Below are 27,815 nucleotides of genomic sequence, written 5' to 3'. Positions count from 1 at the left end.
ACGGCCATCAGATATCAAGGTTCTTCTAATCGAAACCGGTTCCGTCCAAGATGGCTTGCTGTCATGGCAACTGCCAATCTGCCGTAGGCGGTGAACTTGGGTAAAAACAGGGGAGAGGAGCATAGATTTTTTTAAATTCAATGGACTTGATGATGGGGTGAAACCCATTTCTAATAATTTCGTAAATTAGCAGAGTATAATAAATGACTTTAAATTTTTTTAAAAGAAGAAATAGCTTCATTTGCTATCAACACTTCAAATAAAAACCATAATCATTTTTAATAAATATTTCTACGATGACCAATTTAATCCGAAGTAAAAAGCTTTAAAAAAAGTATTGTACTATTAATATGAGTTGTCAGGATAAAATGAATATCACTGGTAATAATCATTTTTCTATTATTCAATAGACTAACTCTGTAAAACTATCTTCTAACACAATGCCATTGTGATGGGAAAAAGAGCGAAGTCTTCCGACTACACAAACATCGTGCATTAGATCGCGGAGTGTAAGTGACGAAGAGACAAAGACCAGATTCTTTTATCTTCTGCCTAATTACCATATCATTCACTAATTACCATATCACCACATAAGACCAGATGCCAACGCCCATTACACGTGTATAATGCAATTGGCTCGAGTCAGCAATGACGATATAAGCCACTCATTCTTCAGCGTCACACTCGTGCCACTGCCCTTGAATGACCTTCACATTTGTGCGGACGAAAAGAGAGCAAGATAACATCCGATAAATTTCCGATTAGGAATTGGTGAAAAATACAATGTAGGAAAGTACTAATAATAGATTAATATAATGCAGATTGAATAGTAAAAAGTGAGAAACATAAAAGAGCATTTTTATGCAACAGAACTTCCTTTAAATTCTTAGCACTGGCATCACCGTGCGGTACAGATAGTATATTACAGATAGTATAGCTTTTAATTTTAGGTTCAAGTTCTTTTGGTTTATTGTTTAACATGTGGTGTGTTTAGCCCAATGTTACTCTGTATTGCATACACCTGGAGCTTAAACATTCTCTTTTTAGTTTGTAGTTTAATTTTTTGGTCTTTTGACCATATTTATTGAATTCTCCAGATGATGAGCTCTGGATTCAACCTTTCGACTTGTTTCTATTAAATTGATGCCTGTATTTTCCTTTTTCTCATCATTATTTTTCTTAAAAGATGTTTAAAACTTATTTTGCTTGCATAGAGGGTGGTCCAAAAAAGGCCCTTTTTAAAAAATTCCTGATTTTTATTGGTCCTACCCCCTCATTCGGTTCCATCTGAGTAAAAAATAATTATTGTGAAGTTTGAGCTCATAATTTTAACATTTATAGGTAGCTCAACAGCCTCAAAGTTCCGCGTTTTACCATTTTATGCCATAAATGCAGACAGAAATAAAATTGACGCTAGGAAAAGCATATAATTTAATTAAAATTGCCAGCATTTTGTAAGTTAAAAATAGTTACATAATAATAATATTTCAACAGTTATGTATATGGCTTTCCTTAGTACACATTACAAACTCTGCTTTTTACATCCGGGACAATGTTCTGCGACAACTTGCAACAAGAATTGGAATTGTTCTTCATTGCGTGTCATTTCTCCATTTAACTCTTTTATAAGGGCTATACCCCTTTCAGGATTATCATTAACCACTGAAATTCCTTGAATAATCCTTTTTGCTTTCTTAAAATCCTCCTGAAGCTCCCAGATTTCTGGATCTACGTGGATGAAGGTATCAGGTAAACCAATGCTTTGAAAAAATGAAATTGACCCCTTTGTCACAAGTTCTTCAAATTTCATATCCATAAAATGTGTTAGCAAAATCTTAGGGCGCTTCACCACATTATTTTTCCCGTTTACTTCACTCATCGCCTTCACCATCTGTCTTTTAATGCAGTGTGGCACTTTATTGGCAAAAAGAGCTAATGCCACGAGCTCTTCTGACAAATACCGCAGGTGATTGGCAAATTTCAGCGTTGCAGTTTTGCTTATGTCTTCATCAATCTTTTTATACTTCAATAAAGATTTCATTGAAATCATTATACGGTGCATTTTGAGGCATAGAAGCAGTCATCCAAGCCTTTAAATACACACGTACAACAAATATGCATAGTTTTTTGCAATCCCTTTTCTTCTATTGACGTGATGGTAAATTGACAGCTAAACATCCATATTTTGAAACAATACAAAATTTTGGACAGACATCTAGCATGATGCATAGCCCCAGATGCTACAAATTTGATACCATGTGAAGGAGCTTTACTGAGAAATATTAAGCATAGTTCAAGACATTCTCGATAATCATCTCTCACTTGCATGTCATTTAGTAATCTTTCAGCAAATACTATTGTATCATCCTTTACATCTGTCATTTGTGCTAAAATGTCCTTATTGTTGATGCCTATGATGTATTTGTCTTTGTCTATGAATTCCTAGTAGGCCTAGAATCGTTTAAAAAGAGGTACGTCTGGTGCGTAAGAAAAACTCAAACATTTATTAAACACTGCACCAGTAATTAATTCCATAATATGATGTCGACATGGAAAATATAGTAACCTTTTCTTTAGTTTTTGCTCTAGTAAAACACGGGTACCCTTGCTTTCCCCAGTATTGACACTTGTTGTATCAAAGCACATTGCAGAAACTTTGTCAGTTAGGCCCCAGTCCTGCAAAGCTCATCTTCTTAAAGGTCAAAGATTTACGGTCGCCACTCGCCACGTGGCGACTCAGTTTTCAAAATTGGCAACCCCAAAAAATTTCTGCAGTCGCCAACTTTTTTTGGGGGTTATTTTTATTTTAGATCCCAAGAAAAGAATTCCACACCACTTCACAGATGCATCAGTACAATAAGGATTCACCGATAGAGACCGTTCTCCGACTGAATGTTGTATATTTTACAAAGCTTGCATGTTCTCACTTCCTGCCTGTATGTTGGTTATTTTACGTTGCTTGAATGTTCCTCTTATGCAACATTCAAACAGCATCCGCACATTAGTTCGCCACGTAAAGCAGACAGAGTAACGTTTTCTGAAACGGGACAAGCATTCATACTTTGCGGAACGCGAAAAAGGCACATGTTAGTCTCTCACCCAATAGAGCGAGCTCATCTCGTGAAGACCAATGAAATGCGACGCCCAACTCTACGGACGTCAGAGCCGTCAGATATCTGGCTTCTCGTCCCGTCGACGGGTCCTGTACAATACGGCTTGCTGTCATGGCAACGCCGGTCGAAAACTGGTTTCTGGGAGAAAAGCATACGTCAGTGACGGATGTACGGACGCAGTGTGAATGTTGCATTACGCGATTCAGGTCATGTAAAATAAGCTAGAATACAGTGAATTAGGAAACCATTTGCACAAGATTAGAGCGTTTCCTCTTTTGTCTCGATTCTTTGTTTTTCAAGTAATTAGTGTACTATAATCATGATTTCAAGAAGAAATCATTATATCTTAGATTATATTTCAGATTAATTTTTATTATGCCTTGAAAGTAATTAGCTTTTCACGTTTTTAGTTTAGTTTCCGAAATGGTATATTAAATTGAAAATTTATTCTTTTACATTGTATTATACACAGCCTCCAATTATACGAAGCTTTTTATTTCTTCAGGCATTTTTTTTTCGTCAGGGAAATTTCAAATTTTGCCACAAAAAAAAAATTTCCCAGGGAATTTTGTACCTTGAGTTCTAATCTTCGTTTTTATCGAAGTTTCCTGAAAAAAAATGTATAAGTTTTGAGGCAAAATGACGCTGGCAATAAAATAAAAAAGGCAACCCAAAAAAAAAAAAAAAAAAAAATCCGTGGACGCCATTTTTGCCCCCAATAGTTCCAAAGAAAAAAATAAATTCCTAGGGTGAACAGGAATTGTGCACAAATTTAGTGGGAGAAGATTTTCCTGCATCTAAAGCACAAGCCTGCAGATGGTAGGGTCAATTGGGAAAATCATTTTTTAATCGAAAAATCTTTTCAGCTACAAATGAAACGTAGTCGCCATTTTTGGTCATTCATAAGATGGAAGTAGACACGATCATTAAATGCCTTTGTTTCCAAAAACAAAGCAGAATTGGATGTTTTCTTTAACTGCAAACTAATGAAAACAATGCAAAAAAATTATTTCTTAATTTTTTGTCATAGCCGCCATATGTGGTCATTCCCAAGATGTAGTACACAAGACTTTTTAAGTGCCTAAGTTTCCGAAAATGGCATTGGATGTTTATTGCAATGCAAAATATTGATAACGCAAAATGTGCCTTTTTTTTCCGGGTAATTAGTAATTACTTTCTGGAAAAATGCGAAATTTTATCTCCAGAACATTTTTTTTAATTCTAATTGATTTAGACGCTTATATGCTAAAAACTGACTATTTTGTCTTAATTGTAGATTTTTAGGGATTAATTATTATTTATAACTACCTTTATGCTACAAATTCAAAAATTTACTCATTGTCTTAAATTTTTTACTTAGTTGCCATATTTGGTGTTTGCGATAGAAGTACACAAAAATTTACAAAAACATAATTAGATGTTTATCTGAATGTCTATTGAAAGCAAATGTGCAAAAATGAAAATTTTTAATTTTAATGCAAGCATCCTTTATATGCAAAAGGGGGAAAAAAACTGATTATTGGCATTGGCCTATAATCGACGGATGTTGACTTGTGTTAGAATGCATTATATGGTATGCCCATCGATGCAACTAGTTAATCATATTTATACTGAAAAATAGCTTTGTACTTTGCTCAATATGTTTTGTGTTTCATACTACAAAGAAAATAAAAAGATTCGTAAACCAAAAGCGGAGAAAGATTGCTGCCGATTACAGCAAAACGCTAATATGCATGACATATGGCATCAAAGAAATGCTAAAATAAGTTGAAAGTACATTGTTTTTAACAAATAGTTAACAAATAAAAGCAATTTTCAACAAAATGTTTAAAAAAAAAACTTGAATTGCAACAGAAATTTTGTTAAAAAAATCCAAGTTTTTTTTATTATTATTTTACAAGTGGAAAAGTTTCAGTTCTTACGCATTGCTACTTTGAACAATTTCGACTATTTTGAAAATATTGTTACTTAAACTTAATTTTGAATGAAGCGAGTAACCTGGACTTTACTAAAAAATAACCGGGAAAACCTGAAAAAGTCAGGGCATTTGTTTTAACCAAAATTGTATGAACCCTGTATTACTTTTTTCAAATTCTTTTTCTAAAAAAGTTTTATGTTTTGCTTTAAAGCTTGTTCTGAAAGTATGAAAATATTATGCAAATTTTGGCTCTTTTAAAGTGAAAAAAAAAAGACACCATATTGTATGTTTTCTTACATAAACCCTCGAAGGTCGTTCCGCTCCTATTTGATTCCCAATTAACTCAAACAGCCTTTATTCTGAAAATCGTCAAAATAGGAAGACAAATTTTTTAATTTGAAACTTGAAAAGATAACTTGTTTTTGATCGCACAAAGCCCCCCCCCCCTTTAACATTCCTTTGCTATAGTCAATGTTCTATGTTGTCCCATGAATCCTGCATTTCATTGAAAATCCTATACATGATTAAAAATAGGGGAAAAAAATTGTATCACTATATTTCTATAAACTAGATCTTATATTTCTGCTGTGATGTGGACAATAATACTCGCGATCGATTAGGAATACGTTCCATTGAAAATCGTTTAAACAATGGGGGCTAATTTCTATTTATTCGAATAACTATTGTAATTTTTTAATCTTCAACCGCATCAGATTAAAATATAAGCCAAATAGCCAGTCCTTTGATTGTTTACCCATCATAGTCTTCCTAACATGGAGATGCTGCGTATGGAACGTAGTCGCCATGTTTGGTCAAACTCTTAGTTCAAATAATGCAAAAAGGTTTTTTTTTTTTGGAAATATATTCTTGGTAAATGCCAACTGGAGGAGGTTTGTATTTAATTATTTTTATGCCAAAAAAACCCCCAATAATCTTAATTATTGAAAAAATTCAAATCATATGTTTATCTAATATTTTTTCCATTCCCTTCATGCTAATTTTCTTACAGTTAATTCTTTTCATTAAACTAGTTACCTGAAAAGTGCATGCTGATTTTTACTGCCATGGCGTTTGCAATGATTTATAAAACGATTTTAAAGGAATTCATTGTTTTTATGGGAAATACCTTTTTTTTTTTTTTTTTCACTGTGGGAACATGTTACTGTGCACACTACTTTATTTTTGGTTTAATGATATTTTTTTTCTTATGAAAATTTAAAACGGTTGGTTGGAATGAACCATTTGCTTCAAGAACTCTCAACCTTCACCCAATGCCTCTTATATTTCCATGATTAATATAATTTACATTTCTTGTTAGCATTCCTTTAGCATCACTTTTTTGAGTCTAGTGGCCATTGGCCACTTGAAAATTTTCTGAATCTTGAGGTCTACATCTTCTTTATTTTTTTGTATCACTGTACTTCTGTTTTTGTTTTGTTTTTCAATAACTTCCATTGTTACTAATGTTTTTCTAACTTGGGATGACAGTTCTGGGCTCTTTGTACAGGTATTCTGGCTTTCTGCCAAAATTTTGTTATTTCTTCTATTCTATTTCTTGAAGATTCTCTTACGGTTTTCTTTAATTCAATATGGTTATGAAAAATCATAGCCAATACCATATGAATTGAAGGTAGTTTACTACCTGTCAGCTCACTTATGGTTGAACTAAGAAGATAAACCTCAGATTTTGATCTAATTGATGTATTTGCCATGCTCAATTATTTTAAAGTAAAGAGACATATGCATTTCAAAAACAAGTGCAAACTGCCATTCCAACAGTGGTGAAATCAAAACCAAAACAATTAAGAATACATACATAAGCAACAACAAGTTGAAAATTTATTCAATCACGACTGTTAAAGGAATAGATTTCATGCATTTATAAAAGTATTTTCATAATGACTACTGTTAAGTCTCTATATAAAATAGAAATTTTATAAAGCAATTGTTTTCTTTTTAATAAAAATAGCAATTGTATTTTACCTTAGTGAGGTCAATGGTCTTGTATCGTATGCGTTCTATTCAGCAATGATGAAAACTTTATCTGCATTGAGCTACCTCTAAATATTATCGAAATGTTTTCAAATTTTGTCTGATTTATTTTTTAATACATTGGAACAAAATTGGAGGGTAGGACTCAAAAAATGTTCACCTTCGAAATTTTGGACCACCTTATAGCATACTTTATATATGTATATTAGAGTGGTCCTTATTTATATAGGAAACTTTTTTTGGGCGGAATTCAACAAGTGATGCCCCCTAGTTTTGTGACACTATAATAAAAAGTAATATGTGCAAAATTTAACTCGATTGGTCAATAATAACACTTGCCGCTAGGACATTAAACTTTGACACTTTTGATAATTTTCTCACAAATCTTAGAGTTTTTACTTCAGACCCTGTACATTGTTTGTTCTACGTTTGCAAAACATTTTTTTAGTGAGGTTGCACTAAAATTAATCTTTTTAATTACTTCATATCATCTAAAGATCTTACATTATATAAGAATGAAATAGTGCTTTAGAAACTTTACCTCAATCCAGTGGTGTAGCTAGAGTGTTTGCCGCCTGGGGCGGTTCCTCAGTTTGCAGCTTTTTCGTTGTGAAACAGCTAATATATAAAACTGTCAAAGATGCTTAAATTAAAACTAGCAATTTAATTGAAAAAAAAAAAAGGCTTACTTATTCTCTATATACTTTCAAAAGAAAAAAAGAGGGAGGATACGGGCCACACTTGGAGAAAATTGTTAAACTTAAGTAAAAAAACAATTTTAGTAAACTTATTAGAAAGGGCACGTTGGTTTGCTCCCGATTTTTTAAAAAATTAGTCTCTTTTAGCGTTTTTTTGTTGACCTTAGGGAATCAGTAGCAACGAAAGGAAATCTTACGAAATTTTAAAATGCAGTAAGGCTACTTAGAAAAAGTCAAGGAAATCGAGAATGATCGGATATTCGATGCAATAATTTTAAGCTCTGAAATATGCAATTTTAGGCTATCTGTGGCAACACAATTCCATGCGTATTCCAACGCAGTTGTAGGCGTTAGAGGAGAGAGGGGCACTGAGGTTTCTTACTGAAATGTTTTTAAAATTGAAAATTTTTAAGGGTATCTTTGGTGGTTTGAGTGAAAGGTGAAGGTTCAGGTTCTTTCCTTGGAAATTTTTCGATACGAAGACTCAAAAACGCAGTTCTAGGCTGTCTTTGGTGACGTTGAAGGGTTCCCTAATGGCTTAAAAAATGTTAAACCAGGAGGTTCTCTCCTGAAAATTTTCCGTAATTGACGTCCGACTTTGGGCTTTGTTTTATAATGTTAGGAGGAAGAGGAGACAGAGGGAGGTTTTCCTCTAGAAATCCTTCTTAAGGTAGAAGTTCATTTTAGACTATCTCTCAGAAGGAAGGGTTAGCGAGCTCTCCTACTCACTTAAAATTTGGGCTATCTTTGAGGACGTTAGGAATAGGGGTAAAGAGTTCTTCCTTGGGAAATTTTCCAAAATTGAAGTTTTTAAAACGCAGTTTTAATCTTTGGAGACGGTAGGTAAGAGGGGGAGGGCGATTAAATTCTCTCTCAGAAAAATTCCAAAATTGAAGTCCTAAAAACTTATTTTAGGTTATATTTGATCACGTTAGGAGATCAAGGAAAGTCAGGATTCAAATCTTGTTTTTACAAATTGATATTGAAGTATCGAAGCTTTAAAAACATAATTTTAAACTAGATGCTGGGACTTTACAGAGCTGCCAACCTCAAAATTAAAAAAAAATTGGAGCACTTAAGGGGAAAAATAGGAGCAATGAGGGTTAAAATAGGAGTACGAAATCGTGGCCTGTGCTAAACCTTACTTCCGTACCGTAAGCTTCTATAAGTTCTAAGCACCATTACAATGCTTTTCTGAATTTTCATGTTAGATTTTGAACCAAACTACAACCAAGTTTAAAATAAAATTATTTTACATTCAAAAAGCATCATTACGTAGGCACATATTGAAAAGCTAAAAAAAACGTGATTATTGTTTGATTTAATACAACTGCAACCTTTTTTAAAAATATTCTGTTATACATATCCTCATGGGTGCAAGTTTGGTGATGTGTTCAAGACAGAAAATATTTTCAGACACCCCCCCCCCCCGTCCCAAGCATGCATGCTTAAGGAAAAATTTATGTGTATAAATGTTGTAGATTTTATCTATGCCAGTTTTGGAATCCATGTTTGATTTGAATTTCAAGCTTTTGACTTTTCTAACAACATGAACGTAGTTTAAATTGTAATATTTAAGCGTTTTGATATTGTAATTCCAAAAACCTAAAAACCGCCAACAACGGGGGGGGGGGGGGGGGGGGGGGGGATCTCACCCATAATTTTTTTTTAATTGACGTCTATAATACCCAATGGTAGACCATTTTGGTAAAGTTTAGGGAAAGGAGATGTTCAAGGACTCTCTAACATCAATTTTTTCAAACTGATTACCCCAAAATCACTCTCCCCGAAATTGAAGCTTTAAAAACGAAATTATACTCCATCTTTCATAACGTTTATACGTTTTTTGAATGCATTATCGAAAGGATGGAGTTCAGGAACTCTCCTTCGGCAATATTTCGAAATTGAAGTTCCAAAATCGCAGATTTAGACAATGTTGGATAATGTTAGGGCTAAAAGCGTTCGGGGCTCCCCGCCGTTAGTTTTTTTGCCGATCGTAAACATTTTTATTGCCGCAATAAAATCGCTTGGGACATAAGATTTTCACTTTTGCAACATAAATCAATTTTGATCGAAAAGTTTACCTACGGTAGCGCCAATTTAACCAGAAAAGCAGGAAATATGGGGGAAGGGTATGGGCGACTAATGATAATAAACTGGCAACATTCCCCCACAGTCTTCATTTGGAAAAGAATTATTTAATAAGATAGCAGATGGTGAAATTTGCCATAAAAAAACCGCTTCAGTGAAGTAGATACTATTTTCAAACGAGGTATATTTTCCAATATTCATTAATTTAAAAAAGCATTAGGGGAACTGAATCCTCACCCCAGGGAGGGCCCTCAAATCACATTCCTCTTAAGGCACTCAAATATAGCCTTAAGTGGCATTTTAAATATTTCAGCTTCGAAAAATTTTCGGAAGAGGACTCCCGAACCCCTTCTTCTGAATTCACCACAAATATCCTAAATTTGAGTTTTAAGGCTTCAGTTTCTAATTTTTTTCTAGGAACAGTACCCCCCTTTACATATATACATGACTTATGACAGCTCTAAAGTTTTAATACTTTAATTTCGGAAATTTTTGGAAAGAAGCTTCCGACTCCCTTCCTCCTTAAGTCATCCAAAGATATCCCAAAACAGAGCTCTTAAAATTTCAGAAACAGAAATATTTCGGGCTGGGCGGCGGAATACCCCTCCCCCCCTCTTTGTGTTTATAAAAGCAGTATAAATTTGTGTTTTAAGATTTATTTTTCTATTGAAGGAACAACTCCCCTCCCCTCATCACCAAAGACAAACCGAAGATTTAAGACCCCGAATTCCCTAACTCTTACTTAACTCAGTCAAAAATAGTCAAATTAGCAGTTTAATACTTCAGCATGGAGAAATTTTCGGGGGAGAGAACCATCCCCCCCCCCTTAACTTCTTCCCCTAAGTTCACTAAATTTCACTTAAATTTGCGGTTTCCCTTATTCATCACCGAAGTTTAAAGAATTTCAGTTCTAAAACTTGTTGAGAGAAGGCCTTCGGACTCCTTCCTTAGTCCCCAAAGACTATCTAAAGCCGAGTTCTAAATACTTCAGCTTCGAATTTTTTCGGGGGAAGGGGGACCCCGAACCCCAAGACGGTTGAAAGTTGCGCTTTTAAGGCTCCAGTTTCGGAATTTCGCCTAAAGAGAGCCCTACCCCTTGACATTGCCAAAGACAACCTAAAAGTTAAGACTTCAATTACAAACACTTTTCGGGAAAGGGTCCCGAATTCCCTTTCTCTGAAGAAACTTAAGAATAGCCTCAAATAGTTTTTAATACATCAGCTATAAAACATTTTCAGTTTAGAACATCAAAACCATCTCATCAGTTCACCAAAGATTGCCCAAATTAATGTTTTTAAGACTCCAGTTTCCGATTTTTTTTTTTTATAATAACCTCCCCATTTTTACATCATTAAAGACAGTCTTAACATTTTTGGCTTTTAAATTTTTAAGAGTTTGCAGAGGAAAAACCCCGAAACACTCCTAGCTTCAAAAATGACTTTCAATTCAGTTTTTCAATATTTCATTCCGGAGCCCTTGAGTAGCCACCCCCTCCCTCGTCTTAGATTGTCCAAGTAAAAAACCTTTAAAGACCTCAGTTTCGTGGGCTAATTTGCGGACTCACTCTCTTTGCAAGAGCAGCGTTTTTTTGCAAATTTGTGTTTCCGTTATTTTTCTTGTTTCCTTTTCTCTCTCTCCCCCCCTTCCCCTCATATTTTCATTCTAGCAAGTGTTAGATTGAAAGACATTAGTATTTAGTGATTCCTCAAGTCTAAGAAGATTTTACCAGAAACATGTCGAAAATGCAGGAACAGTTGCCCATTCGTGTTTCAAAACCAGCTTGAAAATTTCCCGATTCTTTCCAAAATTCCCATTTTCACTAAAATCTTTAAAGTCCCTGATAGTTCCCGTTTTGCCTGGTGTGTGGACGCTAGGGTGGAACGAAAAAAAAAGATTTTGATTTTCAATTTGCCGTAGTGCGGAAAAGTTGCCTTTTCATGCAAACAAGATGGAAAAAAAAAATATGAAAAATATTGAAGCACGTCTTGAGGTGCCGCAAAGAGCATAAAGTTTTGCAAAATTGCAATTTTTGCTACATTTAAAATTTTTTTTTAAAAATTTCAAAATTTATCTTTATGCTTCCTATGCTGTCGAAAAGCAATTTTTATGCTCAACAGGTCGCACAATAACTTTTTTTTTGTTGCTGTTCGGATTGTGTCTTGAGGTGCCGCGAGAGCAAAGTAAGTTTCGCAAAAACGCACTTTTTGCCGAATGCAGTGGCATCTGGAAACTTGAGTCATTGCAGCTGCGGATGTTTAAATGGGGCGGGGCTGGTCAGCAGTGATTTGTGTGAGTGGGGCTAAGCTCAGATCAGGTGTCAATTTCTTTGTCGAGTTGAGTTAGTGAGCAACGTGAAATTTCGTTGGTTGGTAAGATACTTCATTGTTGTGAGTTGCAATGGCTCATTCTAAACAAGTGCAGATGAGACAAACATCAGAATGTCCTATTTTTGGAATTTTTAGCAATTTCAATGAAGTTTTACAACCTACTTACGAAGATGTTATAAAATGCTACTGTTTTATTAGACACTGCTTAAAAAATGCAGCTGGAAAAGATCTTTCTGTAAGTGAAATATATATGACTTTTTAGTTTCCAGAATAGATTACATTTGGTCAAGAGCTTCTTTGAGACAACAGGAATAGAAACCTAATGGATTCTTAGATGGTAAAACAAAAGAATCAAACGAATTTAAAGACAAAATAGGTCAACAGCTGGAAACCTTTTCTAATCTTCCTGTGGTTACTTCCTTACCTATTGAAAATAACCTTCTTTTTGAGAACATACAGGACGTAAGTACCGATCACAAATATGTATTGGATATGTGTGTCACTATATCAAGTGGGACTTGCTCACTTGATTTATCTTCAAGGAACCTGGGAAAACTTCCCCACTCCAGATGACTTACATTTGCAAACCGCATATTTCGATTCTACGTGGCATCTAAAAATCCGACTAAAAATCTCAAGACTCTGACTCAGCACATTGTTAAAGTGTAGTAAAGTATAGTTTCCTTTATATGGGCGCGGCATTTCGCTAAAATTGTTTGAAACAAATAATAATACTGAAATATATTAATAGTAATCATAATTCATTCATTAATTTTCAAGAAAGGATCCATTTCTTGTATAGATCAAGTGGGCAATGCGTATGCTCCTGTGTGGTTTAACATCAAGTTAAAACCTACTCGTACTTACGGCTCTAAACATTTATTTGAACGTATCTTACATTCACGATATCTCTCTCATGATTTTAAGAACATTATAGACCGGGTTATATAAAGAAATGGGTATTTTGATGCAACAGAAAATCTCCATTTGGCTATGTCATGCAAAGAGTGTAGAAATGTAAGAGAACTTGGATTACAACATGTGTTGAATGCAGGAACACAAAGTAGAGGCTGGGTTATAAGAAGTTTAAAGTTTAACAAACAATTTTTGCTGCCAAAGATTACATCGATTTGATCTCATGGGGTGAAAATGAAATAAACGAAACCCCTTGGTAAAACAATTGTCTAGTGAATCCCTCAAAGTGAAACTTGTAACCCCTAAGCAGCTCTTTAAAAGTATGGTTCAGTCGCAGGAGACGAAAAATTGACTCAAGAGTTATTTAGAAGAAAGAGTCACTTGGTACAAAAAAAAAAAAAACACATTAATGTGTCAAAGAATTAGACACAAACATCATACAGGTTTAACCATTTATTTACAATCATTAAGAATACTTTAAATGGTAAAAATGGAATAGTTAATGTCTTTTATAGTATACTAGTGATATCCACACGGCTGTGCCCGTTGTAGAAAAATTAAAAGGTCATTTGGTTTGCTTGTATATTTATAAATAATGTAAGAAGAATTTCTCGCCAATTGGCTTGCCCATGTTACGGTTCCACGTTACCCTTGGTAATTTACTCTCCCATCTTATAATTTTGCTCGGGTAAATGTGATTAAAATTGGAATAGAAAAAGAACAAAATCGAATTTTCGAAAAATCGCTTCAAGGTGCACACTCCCCATGCTACTAACTAACTTTGTACCAAATTTCATGAAAATCGGCCGAACGGTTTAGGCGCTATGCGCGTCACAGAGATCCAGACAAAGATATAGATCACCAGACAGACTTTCAGCTTTATTATTAGTAAATATTATAATTTTTTTTTAAACTGTGTTTTATAATTAGCATTTTTTTCCTAATGTAATGCTTAAAAAATGTATTTACAGTCATATTTTGTGCCGTTATCTACAGTAGGAAAGCATAAAAAGAAATTTCATTGTTAAATGGAAATTTCGGTTATTATCAAACTTGAAGCTCGTTGCGGCACCTAAAGATGTTGCAGTAAAGCAATGAAATTTCTTCTGCTTCTTTTTCAATTTAAATGACAACTTTTCCCCCCTACGGCAAACCAAAAAATTGAAAAAAAAATTTAAGGTCATTTTCGTTCCACCCTAGTGGACGCCCTTTACTGTGGCGTAAACATTTCATCTCGTCAGCAATTACTCTCAATCGGGAATTCAGATTCAACTCTTAGACATTTTTTGAAAAAAAAAAGCGAAAGGATGATTGCAAATGGAGAGAGAAAAGGCTAAATTTTCAAATAGAGACGATTAATTCGATAAATTAGGGAGAATAATGAGGAACTTCGCGGTCCGCAATGCAGTGAGTTGGAAATAACAGAGCAAACTAAAAAAAGTCTAATGGCGCGAGTCTAAAAGTCACTCCTCCAAAAGCACGTCTCAAACAAAACAAGCCCATGGCGGAAAATTGAGATAATGATGACAAATTCGCAATTATGGAACGGTCCAGTAATTAATGCATATTTTTTAATCACTCAATTTTTTTTTAAAGTAAAAACTGAAGGAAAGTCATCGAATTTCTTTCCGTCCCGACCTCTGTCTCGGAAATTTCGTCCAAGACGGAAATCCGTCCTGAGACTGAAGTCTTGCACCCATGCATATCCCACATGTATTGAAAATGCATTGCGTAAGAACACATTGAAGATTAAAAAACAATTACTTCTTAGACTAGGAAGTAAAGCAACTTCATAGTAAAGGTCAAGACTTGGAAATTTTCTAAGTGACCACTAGACTCCAAAAACTTAGTGGCCAACACTGTCCCCAAGTTTTGAAATACAAACTGGAGGGGGGGAGGGCAGTTTTTACAACTTCCATAAAAAAATAGATGAATAGAACTTTGCATATTCTAAAAGAGAGTTATTCAAATTTTTTTTGCACACGGAAAATTTAAGAAATTTAAGTTAAAATAGGTTTCTGATTTATTTTTAAAAAATAAGTAAATAAATGAGAAGTCAGCAGGAACCTTCATTTTAGATGAAATAGTTTCAGTTTATAGCAAAGCCTCCAAGGCAATGAGAGGATCAAATACAGATAAAATTTCCCCTTCAAGAAAATAATTTAAAAAAAAAACATAACTTTTTGCTTTTTGTTATTTTTAATAGTTTACATTGAGACAAAGAACCAATTCTGTTTTTGGAAACTAAGGCTATTAATAATTGTCCACTTCCATGTTGCAAATGATAAACATGGCAAAAACACAAAAAATTTAAGATGATAGATTTTTGAAATTTTTGCATTAAAAGTAATTATAAATAATTAATAATTCTTAAAAAACTAAAATTTAGATGAAATAGTCAGTTTTTAGCACATTAGCGTCTAAACCAATGAGGATAAAATAATATGCTGAAGAAAAAAATTTGCTGCTTACAAGAAAAAAATTAAGAATTTTCCGAAAAAAAAAGTTCATTTTGCATTATTTTCAATAGTTTGCATTGCAATAAACATCTAATTCCGATTTTGAAAACTAGGCCACTTAAGAGTCTTGTGTACTTAAATCTTGCAAGTGACCAAATATAGCGACTAAGTCAAAAATTCAGGTATTAAATTTTGAATTTGTTGCATGAAAACAATTTAAAAATAAAAAATCGCCTTGAGACAATTTAATCGAGAATTTTCAGCACATTTGTGTCCAAAGCAATAAGGATAAGATGAAATTTTAAATAGTATAATTGTTTTCATTTCTCAATAAAATTATTTAAAATAACCAAAAAAAAAAACATTTTGCAGCACATTTTGCTGATTTTCATTAGTTTGCAGTTAAAAGAAACCCCCAATTCTGCTTTGTCTTTGAAAACGAAAGCACTTAAGCATCGTCTACTTCCATCTTCTGAATGACCAAACATGGCGGCTACGTTTTGCACGTAGCTGAAATGCTCAATGGAAAAACGACATTCTCCGATCGATTAGCGCTCCCACTCAGTGTTTATCTTGACACTAATGCTTCCAGGGCATTAAATTGCCTCCTCTTTTGTTGAGTTTGTGCACAATTCCTACCTTCGAGGATAGAGAAGTTTTTTCTTTTTCTTCAGAAATCAAAAAGTGTACAAGCAAAGTAAAAAAAACGGAGTTTTTTGGAACAAATCGGATTTTTGGAGTACACAAGAAAAATTCGAGAAACTCCAGGAAAAACCAGAGCACTTGGCAAGAATGACTTTAGAACAGAGGCAGGATGAGAGTTCTCTCCCGGAAAGTTTTCAGAATTAAAGGCCTAGATATGTACTTTTTGGCTGTGTTTGCTATGGTAGAGGAAATGGTAGGGTTAGGGGATCTGCTCAGAAATTTTCCAACATTGAGGTCTAAAAATGCGTTTTTAAACTATCTTGGGTGATAGCAGGAAAAGGGATGATATTTGAGGGCTGTCCAGCCTAAAAACATTTTCGCACTATTAGACTACAGATTGGAGGTGGGAGAGGTTCCCAAACAGAATTATTTGAAACTCAAAATACTTTAAAATGCATTTTAGACTATGTTTGGATATGTTGAGGGTCCAAACCAAGTTTTGAAAAATGAAATTCGCTTACTTTCCATAAGGAATAGACTAACATGCGTGATCCAAAATTGTCGGATAGATTATCTACTCTCAAAAGTAGGAAAACGGAATTCCCTTATACTTCCTTTGAAGAAGAGAACTCTTGTAAAGAGTGGGAAAAGCAAATTCTGCAACATATAAAGTGTGATGAGCAATAAATTGTTTTGTGTAACATTTTACACCTCCCCTCTTTTTTTTACTCTTGTCACCATTTTCCTGAAGTAAAAAAAAAGGAAGTTTTTGTTTCACGAGCAGGCTTTCAAGAAACTCTTAAAATCCTGTATTAGCTTTTTCTTATAAAAAAAATTGGAAAAGTTCATTATTTTTGTCTTTCTGAAGGTAACTTCTAGCCTAAATAACAGATTTTTTAAAAAATACTATGCACTTTTCATAACAGACTCAAAAAGACAATAACTTTTCTGGGTCAGAATGGAATATTAAAATATTCCTTTAGTTTTCAACTATTGCAATAAAACAACATCACAAACAAAGAAAAGTACGGCTCAAGTCAGGTAGAGAACTTATTATCAAGCTTTCAATCATAAATTTGAGTGTTGAAACACGTATATTTTTCTGGGAAAGTTTGGTTTGAAATGACTTGAGCCTCACTTATCTTCATCTGTGGTGTCATTCCTTGAAATAATTGAAAACTACAGGAATACTTAAATTGTCTATTATGCCCCAGAAAATTTTATTTTGTCCTTTTGAGTGCTTTAAGAAGATATTTTCTGGCCTGCAATAGCAGATGAAAAGCATTATTTCCTTATTTGGAAAATGCGTTCATTTTTTCCACATAAAAAGGGCCAATTTGCCGCCCTTAGAAAAGTGCTGCCCGGGGCGGACCGCTCCCCCCCTAGCTACGCCACTGCCTTAATCATACCTTTTTCCCAATGTATCTGAATCGTGTGCATTTTTTTCCGATAGTTTTGGACTGTCTGTAAAATAAATTGCTTTTGTGACTCATATTTGGTAAATTGATTGTGAAATTCCTCGATTAATTGTGCTCCTCTTTGAGTTGCATCATTCACAACTTTCAGCATTTTAACAATATCTCTTTCTTTTGAAAAGCTTCTTTCATTTTGCCATGAATCAGAATCAAATAGGAAAAAACCTTTTGGTTTTTGTAACTTATTAAACAGTTTTATTGAATTGTAATTGATACTATTAAGAGGAAGATCTTTACTAAGAAAGTATTCCAAATTATACTGTTATCTGAACTTTTTTATACAGTCATGAGACACGTCTTCCATATTGGCAAGCAATTTTTGGAGTAGCCTTTTCCTATCTTCAAAGTTAATTCCTTCATCCAGTACGGACAAAGCTAGTTCATCCCCTAAATAATATAAGTGATTTATAAATTTTCCAATCACTGCTTCTGCTACATGTTTGTCATCATTTTGTACACTACTAGTTTTTTAGACACTTTTTTTTTTAAAGGAAAATAGGGAGGTTCGGGTTGCTGCGAAAAATCATATTTTCATACAGAATTTAACTGAAAAACAGCGCTGTAGAACAGCATTTACAGGCTTTCTCTTCATGTAAGGTCAATTTAAATTGCTTCCTAAATATATACATTTTCAAACAATAAATTCCTTTTGCCACCCATCTGGTTCTGGGATAAGCTCCAGGTTGCCGAAAACATATCCCTGTATGAAGGACTTCACCAGGAAATATTATTACAAGTTATGCGAATTTTATGTAATCTTTCTCAATTCCACATTTTACGACCAATATGTCATCAACTTCGTCTTTTAGAATTTAAGTGTTATGTGTACTTGATTGACATGTTATTAGTTCTGAATGATGGAGATCTTTCCACAAAATTTTGAAGCAATTAAAAAATGGTATATCGGGTCTAGAACTAAGAAAGGCAAGAACTTCTTTAAGAACACAGTCTGCAGTATGATTTCAAGTGCATGATGATAGTAATCCAAATGTAATATATATCTGTTCAGTTTTTGATGAAAAAAATGCATGCGCAATTTAAAAGGCTGGTATTGCAAGCCGTTGTATCAAACACAACAGCTTGAACAGTTAGTAATAATGAGCAATCATCTAAGATAGCATATACAACTGAAGAAATATATCAGGAATTAGGAGTAGCTGTTCAACAATTGGGACCTGAAGCTATCACAGTAAGCCTATTGGCTTTTTTTTTTTTTTTTTGCTGTTACATCTGGATATAGCTTTGTATTAGTGTGAATAACTAAAAAATCTAAATTTAAATTCATTAATTTGATTTTACCTTGAAGATTTTCTCTTGCTCTCTTAAGGTATGTACGATTGATCACAAGGTCGTTTGGATTTACATTTACTTCATCTACATAGGCTTTTGATAAATGAACAGCATCTTTGTACCTAATATGGTATTTGTCTAACAGTGATGAAAGGCGAGCAGATATCAATAGTTGTCAAGCTTTTTTGCCTTGTGGTAAACCAGATATAGAAAAAAGTTTCAACAGGTTAGTATAGATACCCATTTTGGTTTTAAATCTTGTGAATTGCAAAAAGAATTTGATGATAATAAGAAGAAAATTAATTTAAAGTATAGATTTTACATTATTCCGATCTGGAATTTATTTAAATTTATATTTTAGATATGGAAAATACAGTATATTTTTATGTTAGACTAATCGAGGATTTTTCAAAATTTATATTTTAAGAATTAAAAATTGCATAAACATTTAAGTATATTTATAACTAAAGAACAACAAATCAAACTATAATTGCCATTACTTATAATTATAGCATACCTGCCAACCTACGAGAAAAAAAATCCGGAAGATTTTTTTATTTTTATCCACAAGATTTTAAGGCAAAATAAAATCAAACAGAACCCATATCCTCTTTTTATTTAACAATATATTAGTTATGAATTTCATATCAATTGAACTTACTTTCGTTTAGTAAATATTACTTTTATTGCTTTCTTTAAAAGTTTGGAAATAACATTTGGTACTCATTTTAAAAAAAGAACAAAGCACAAACAGCTCGAACTGAGAGAACGAGAAGATAATCGGCGCCGAAATCGAGCCCCTAGTTGCCAGGCGCGACGCTTGCTTTGATTGGATCCCAAAGAAGTCATGCGCTGTATCACTCCGCGACGTCATAACCTTGCCTCACTTCTTCTGCCATTCTCCTACGGCAACCTTTCCTTGGCTACTTGGCCTAAAACGTTCCACAAAAGAACCGTTAGCGCCAAAATTGGCGAGATACAATTTTTTTCCTACAAAACGTGAAAAATCCGGAAGATTTTGCTCATAACCGGAAAAACGGAAAAGGAGATAAAAATCCGTAAAACTTCCGGGAAATCCGGAAGGCTTGGCAGGTATGTTATAGCATTGAAACCTTGCAACCCTATTTGCCACACCTATTACATACACAGGAAATTTTGTAAATCAAATGAGGAGGCAATTTGTTGTTGTCAAAGATTATTCATTAATGTCTTAGGCCATTCATTAATATCCTTTAGAATCCTCTGTGTTCATGTTCATTTGGTGGAAAGAAATGTTCACTTGCCGCTTGGTTTGAAACAAGCGCATAATAGTGGCATGCCTTACCCAAGGCCATTGGTGCACTTGTACCCTCTGTAACATGTAAAATTTTAAGGAATGAAAGTGAGAGAATGGTCGGTCTGGAAGAAACAATATCTATTGAGGTTCAAAATAAATTACTTTAAATACGAAACGTAAGAATATTTTAACATAAAAATAAGAAAATCCGAAATTTTTTTTCGAAACGCAAAAAAGGGGCCCAAGGGGCACAGGTTAATATTCATGGATTGACTTAAAATTTTGCAAGGATCATTTATTTGTACAGTAAAACCTGTAAAGTTGACCACCTTTGTAAGTTGACCACCTGTCTATGTTGACCGCTTTTGTCAGGAACGGAATTAGTCCTATCTTGTATAATGAAGGAAAACCTCTGTAACTTGACCACCTTTATATCTTGGCCACCTGTCTATCTTGACTACTAATGTACCCCAAATTTGGTTTGGAGTATAGTAAAAAACCCTATATAAGTTGACCACTTGATTTATTTTTTAAAACTTAATTTAACAAATTATTTTATTTTATTATTATTTTTTTATAGCTTTCCAGGAATATTTTTGATGCCAGACCAGCATTTTGCCAACTAAATAAAATAGCATAACCAAACCTCCTTGTAAGTTAAACCACACTGAAAAACTACTAAGAACCCTTTTATTCTCCAAACTTGTTTTTCTTTTGATCTTCTATTTCAGATTACCTTTTATACTCTCTGTTCAATTAAAACATGTGTCAGTACAAAAATTTTTTTCCTGTTGTAATATTTTGTGGCAACACTGGAATTGTGCTAGAGTAAATGTTACTTGCATTGCAGTATTTCTGGTGCAAGGGATTAAGAAATAGAACATTTTCATTTTCAACTGCCTTTTAGACCTAACAGAATCCAGCTTGTTGCTCTTTATGTTATAGTTTTACATAAAATGGCTTCAAAAAAAAAAAAAAAAAAGTTAGTTGAACTTGAGATTGATAAAAAGTATGAAATATTAAAATTGAAAAGGGAGAAATCCAGAGAAAATTAGCCGACACATATGGAATTTCCAAAACTAGTGTCTAATAAGTGCGCCAAACTTCAATAGGGAGTTATTTTTTTGAAAGGTAGATCATTATGGTTATATGTATTAAATGTATATGAGAAAAAAAAATAAGCGCAAAATTTGTTATTTTTGATTAGCTATGAATTTTTTGGAACTATTAATATCAAATAACTTTTTATAAACAATGATTTTTGATCAATTTACTGAAATTTTAAATTTACATGACACATTATACGTCATTCTGAGAAAATAACCTCTAAAAATATTTGAATAACATTTTAAATTATTGTTTCAAAGTAATGTTAAACAATGAAAGTGAGTTGAACGGAAAGAGTAAGTGTCAATTAGTCAAAAAATGAATACATGGTGCAAGAAATGACAAAAAAAATATATAAATAAATCATTACCCCCTTTATAAGTTGACCACCTGTCTAAGTTGACCACCAAAGTACTGCACCGCAAGTGGTCAACTTACACAGGTTTCACTGTATAATGGAACAAATTGAGGGGGAGTTGCGTAAAATATCTACAACTTCAAAAATAAAGACCAACCTAATGTGTATATATACCACAGAAAGATAAAAGGCACTGTGTCAGAAAAATAAAATTTGCCAGGAGATGAGATTGAAGTTTTTCTTTTGTAACGATTTGTATTACTGGTTTGTACACCCATATGTGGGTGTAGATACACAGAGTCACATTCAAGGGGTGGATTTGTAGGGTTCAAAACACATCAAAAAATTTCAAAATCATTCCAAAAAATGCTTACAAAAATTTCAAACAAAACAAATACAGCATTTCCCTTCAGATTTTAAAAATCTGATGCTGAAAAAAACAAGATTTTTTTTTTTAATTAAAAGGGACAAATATCTGTATTTAACATATTTTTATCACTGTCAAAACACATAAAGCAGTATTACTTCGAGTGGGTGAAAATGAGTATATGCATCTATTCTTTTCAGTTTTCGAAAAGACATCAATTATTTAATAGCGGTACAAGCAAGTCATGTAGTGTGCACTTTTTTTTCTTCATTTAATAGATTTGTCATTTTCATTTGCTTTAAATAACTTATTATAACAAAAATCAAGCAAATATATGAATGAAATAAATTTTAATTGATTAATTAGGTTTCAACAGAAATGTGTTTGATAAAACCTTTGAAACAAAAGTCTGGTGACGGCACAGTGCACATACAGTATAACCCTGATTTGACATAGTAAAAAGAGTGGAAAAATTTGTTGTTCAATCAAGGATATCGTTAAATCGAGGAACATACACATTCAATGCAGTCAAATCTGGAGCAGGGAAATATATCATTAAATTGTGAAAATCGTTAAATCAAAGTTATACTGTATATAAATGCACGTAACAATTTTTTTTTAATGCAATTTTCTGTAAAACCTCACAACTAAAATTTAAAAATTTTTTAAAAAGACATTAGATTTTAGAATTTATATAGAAAGCTATGGTTTTTTAAACTCTCCGATGGTTTTGAATAGAGACGTACCAAGTAGCACTTTGGCTGAGTATCGAGTACTCGGCCTTTCACTACTCGGCCGAGTACCGAGTTCCAACTATGCTTTAAGAAGAACCACAGACACAGACGTGATGAATTTCGAACCTATTAAAATAGTAGTATAGACCTCCATGTCCATATAATAGTTTTTAAAACAAAATTCCTGCTGAAATTTAATTATGCATTATGTCAAAAATTTTGTTTATGTCAAAAATTTTATAAAAAGGCAATTTTTAAAATTAAAAATAAACAAATAAATTATAAGTATGATTAATCAAGTTGGAATTAAAACAAATTATATCAATCGATTTTAGTTCTAGTCGGGGGGTGCACAGAAATTTTAGGGTCTGTCACAAATGACTTTTCTGGGGCCCCCTCCGTATTGTTTACCTCTAAATTTCATGCCTAGTTAAAAAAATATTAGGCCGTCTACAGGCTTGGGCCAACAGGGTGTCCCTTCTCTCCACCCTCCCTGTTCAAGCTCCTGGTTCTAGTCCGCCAAACATAATAATGTAAACATTTCATATTTTTTACACAGCTCTTTTTAATAAAAAAGTTTTATTAACTTAGTGGACATTGAAAAGATTTACTCCATTGAAGCATAACAAACTTCATTATTCTCAAAATTTAAATTTGACTTGTAAATTTGAATTGTAAATGATTGCAGTATATTATATGGTTGCACTCTTTATTAATTCTAAAATCTGCCTTAACAATATTCCATTTTTTACAACTACTCGGCATTGGCCGAGTATCTGATCAAAATTTGGCCGAGCACCAAGCATTAAACGGGTAATCGGTGCGTCTCTAGTTTTGAACGTCTTATCACGCCCTAACAAGCATGTTTTAAAAGCATTTTACACTTTTTTTTATGTTAAATGTTGTTGTCAAATGGTCCAAGGAGCAGGGCGATTGCCAGGCATTGATAGAAGGATTTACTTGATTTAGATGGCAAGTTACTCAAGAAAAAAAAATTATGGGGAAGAATTTCAGGCATCTTACTCATGACACCGTCAGAAGGTTAAGTTGCCGTATTTTCCTGCGTATTATCCGCAGTTCCTAAAATCGGCCTGAAGAAAAAAGCTTTGAATAATCCGCGGGTAATAGGATGTAAAAAAAATGAAGTTTGAATTTAACATACCATTTGAGCAACTAAACAAAAAACATAAAAAGAAAGCATAATCAATATTAATCTGAAATATAATCTATATATAATGATTTCTTTTTGAGATCAAGATTACAGTACAGTAATTACTTGAAAAACAGATCCAAGACAAAGGAACAAATGGTCTTATCTTGTGCAAATGGCTTCCTAATTCACTGTAATGTTGATTATTTTACAGGGACTGAATCGCATAAGAGGAACATTCAAGCAACGTAAAATAACCAACATACAAGGAGGCAGTGAGAAGGAACATGCAAGCAATGTGAAATAAACAACATTCAGTCGGCGTACCGTCTCTTATCGGTGAATCAGTGTTGGTGTTAAGAAAAAAAATCGCAGATAATACGCGGCAGCGTATTATCTGCGACCTCATAATATATCCGCACCTCATAAACTTTACCTTATTTAACAGATAATCCGAGGATTATACGCAGGAAAATATGGTATGTATATTTCTGCTAAAAAGAAAATATGGATTGCAGATATCTTTGAGTACAAGTAATTTTTTCAAAATATAAGACAATCGACATACAATGGGAGAAAAAAGAAGAAACAAATGCTACCTACCTCTCATGTTTCCTATGCGGCTGATGGTTCGTTGGCGAGCCTCTGCATATTTATCTATACCCAGGAACTGTTCATTATACAGAAATCTTACATCTGCAAAAAATATTAATAAATTATACAACAAAGACAGTTTGAATAAAAAAATTTCACTCAACAGCACATTTAAATATTCAACATAGGCTGAAATATAGCTACAGAACATTTTGCTTAATTTATAATGACAAATTTTATCCCAGCAAAGTCCCAACTTTGACATGGTTTACATCTTTTATTTTTACAGCGAGAATTTATTCATTGGATTAGATACACAGTTCTTACTAGGGCTAGACGACATACCAATATACCATCCTATACTGAATATCGATATATATTTACTACAGCAATACGATATTCAGATTTCCATCCATCATCATTGGACCAGACTTAATTGCAAACTAATTGATATAATGACTAAAAAATCCATAATTATTCAGTTCTGTATGCTTTCTGGGTGTATCATGCTTGCTAACTCTTTCAGATTTCCCAGAAGTTTTAAAGGTTTTCATACCTTTTTCGGTTTTTGTGTTTATTAGTAAAATCTTCAGGTTTTTTCATGTTAAAGAGAAAAGAAAAATTTCATCTTGCCACTTTTGTCGACTTCGAGACTTTGCGCAATGTAGCGCCAAGCTGTGTCTTTATAGCCAGGGTTGCTGTAGGAGAATTCACTCTGCAGAAGCTGCCAGCAGGAGTGTCAAGTTGCTTGGATTGAATGAGTAAAATCAATATAATATTGGTATTTCATTTGATAACAGCTGAAACTTTTCAGAGAGTTATTCAGAGTAAAGGACTCACTCCTATGAGTCTCATGTTGAAAACATTATTGCGTTGCATAAATCTATTCGCAAAAAATACTTTACTTATGTAATATGCATTAGGGTCAGAAGGGGGAAAATGGGTCATAAAACCATAACATCTTAATAGTTTCTGAAGTATAAAAGATTAAATGATTTAATTTGACATGGAGTAAGCTTAAAAAATTTAGAAATAATTCAAATAATTCCTTGATCTAAAATTGCATTATTATTTATTTTATTTAAATTAAATGAGTGACGAAGAATTTCCCGTATCGGGGCAATTATGGGTCACACATGGGGTAAATATGGGTCACCTCCCTATTTTTAAAGTAATCCTTGTTAAAAGTAATTAACCATTCTAAATTATTGTTTCTTAGCTTTTTAATGACAAAAAATTTTATATTAAAGAAATAACACATTATAATTGAAGTAATTTGATGTTACTCTTACTAGTCGACTACAATTAGTTATTGCTCTTTACTCTAAGCTCAGGATTCCATGAAGAAATTTCTTTAATATTTGTGTGCAACCTTCAACAATCATGTTTCTGTCAACTGCAAGTTGTCTTCTTTATAATTTCAATTAACTAGACAAAAAAAAATATGCACTTAAATTACTTCTAAAAATATCTCACTTGGACAAATAAAATTTCCGACACCTTGTTCCAGAAAATTCATTTCTGCCTTTTCCTTGTCCACATTTTAAGCTACTTTCCCATTGTAGAATATGCCGTTATCATCATTCATCACAAAGTCTATCTGATGTTCAAGCACAGAATGAATTCGGTTGTAGCACCATCTTTAAACATTTTTAAAGAATGAATATTTTTGCAATTGAGTTATTGCAGATTCTTCCCGCTTTTTCTCGTTGTCATAAACAATTCCAAAACAAGTTCATTTTGCATTAAAAGCCAGCCTATATCAGCTTGTCGAGGTATTTTTATTTTTTTGGAAACAGGGTTTTCTCGATGACTACATCTGTGCTTTGCATATGATTTCTCTTTTCTGCTTTTTTTCCCTTGCAGTTCCAAGATTTGTTATAACTACTGAATTTATCCCCTTATTTGGTACTCTAGGGATTCATATTAATTTGTTTCCCATTTTGATACTTGATGTGTGCCAATATTGCATGCCGAAATAGTTTATCTTCAAAGCTGGAATTAATTTGCTAGCCAAAAGGGCATACTTCAGCAGCAATTGAAGATGATATATCTTCCAATGTTGCACTTGGAGCATTAAAATTTCTTTCTGAGAGAAAGTTTGGCACAGAAAAAGATAAGTTGAAGTTAACACTTAATATTATTCACATAGAAATAAATAAGAAAAACATCTAAAATATCAGAAAATATACTGACCAAGAATTATACCCCGGTGACACAGATTTACACCACTAGACTGGGGTATAATTTAGTATACTTTTAACACTAACTATTTTTAAAAAGAAAAAAAAAAGAATGTTGGTATGAAAAGCTTATACCATTTGCTATTAAAAAACAGCATCAACAAAATTGTTTCTTCAAAAGTGTTACCTACACGAATCTTGAAAAAAATCACGATTTTCCGAAACAATCTCTTTTGAAGATTTTTTTTAGAAGTGTGAAAACTATATTTTTTCTATTACAGTGAAGCACTGTTTATACGTTTCTCTTTTTTATAAGTTTTCATCAATTATACGTTTTTAAAATTGGTCCCTGCAAAGTCTAATTCACATTATCCTATACTTATTATACGTTTTTTCGTTTGTACGCTTTTTTCATACAGCTCCCTGTGTTTTCATATATGCTCCCTGTGTAATTGGAAGGGCCATTGACAAAAAATGGCAATGGGGCAAAGACCCCAAAGAAAGGACACCAAGATAGGTTTATAGAAAGGTAGGTTCTGCAAAAAAAAAAAAAAACTGATACTAAACAGCATTTTAAAATTAAGATTATTTTTAAATTTTAAGCGATAAGTGATAAGTTCAATAGGGTTTATTACCTACCATAATTCTTAATTCCCAATAAAAATATAATTTGAACAAATAATCTGTTACGCAGATGAGTTACATGGAGAAGTGAATTAAATGCCCGATAAAACGGCTTGGTACAAAGGATAAAAAGAGCTTATCAAATTGTCGGACAACTAATTTTTGATAAATAATATAACAAAATGACAAGACACTATATGATGCATAATTCATGATGAAAAGGAAGATTTTTGTACAATTAGTGTATTCAGCTTATAATAATAGAGTGAAATAAAATGGACATTTAATATACTTATTATGCTTCTTTTCTCTTGAAATACGCGGGACAACAGGGTATTACTGGTTACACACCGTCTTAAAGAATTCATAATGATACTTTTTTATGAAATATAAATACAATATTATATAAACCGGCAACGTGACTTTGGAAAAATCAAAGACAAGAAGGCACAGCGCAGAAGACCATTAAAACTGCGCATGAGTTTAGCTGTACGCTTGT

The 27,815-nt window shown here is 33.1% G+C and overlaps 1 protein-coding gene across 2 annotated transcripts in view; it reads right to left on the bottom strand.

Moving 5' to 3' along the window:
- Window positions 1-27,775, bottom strand: part of LOC129230848 (pentatricopeptide repeat-containing protein 2, mitochondrial-like) — a 63,569-nt gene extending 35,794 nt beyond the window's left edge. The window contains exons 1-2 of one of the 2 annotated variants that reach the window (XM_054865200.1): window positions 27,609-27,775; window positions 24,519-24,611 (exon numbers count right to left, since the gene is read on the bottom strand). In XM_054865200.1, coding sequence (XP_054721175.1) covers window positions 24,519-24,611; window positions 27,609-27,684 — 169 coding nt within the window. In that variant the 5' untranslated portion in view covers window positions 27,685-27,775. The remainder of the gene's footprint in view (window positions 1-24,518; window positions 24,612-27,608) is intronic. The other variant, XM_054865201.1, reaches the window with a different exon arrangement.
- Between the last annotated feature and the right edge of the window lie 40 nt (window positions 27,776-27,815).

The sequence above is a fragment of the Uloborus diversus genome, chromosome 1 (genome assembly GCF_026930045.1).
Source record: "Uloborus diversus isolate 005 chromosome 1, Udiv.v.3.1, whole genome shotgun sequence".
Taxonomy (NCBI): Eukaryota; Metazoa; Arthropoda; class Arachnida; order Araneae; family Uloboridae; genus Uloborus; species Uloborus diversus.
Note: the sequence above shows the minus strand (reverse complement) of the source record. Positions and strands in the feature narration are given on the sequence as shown.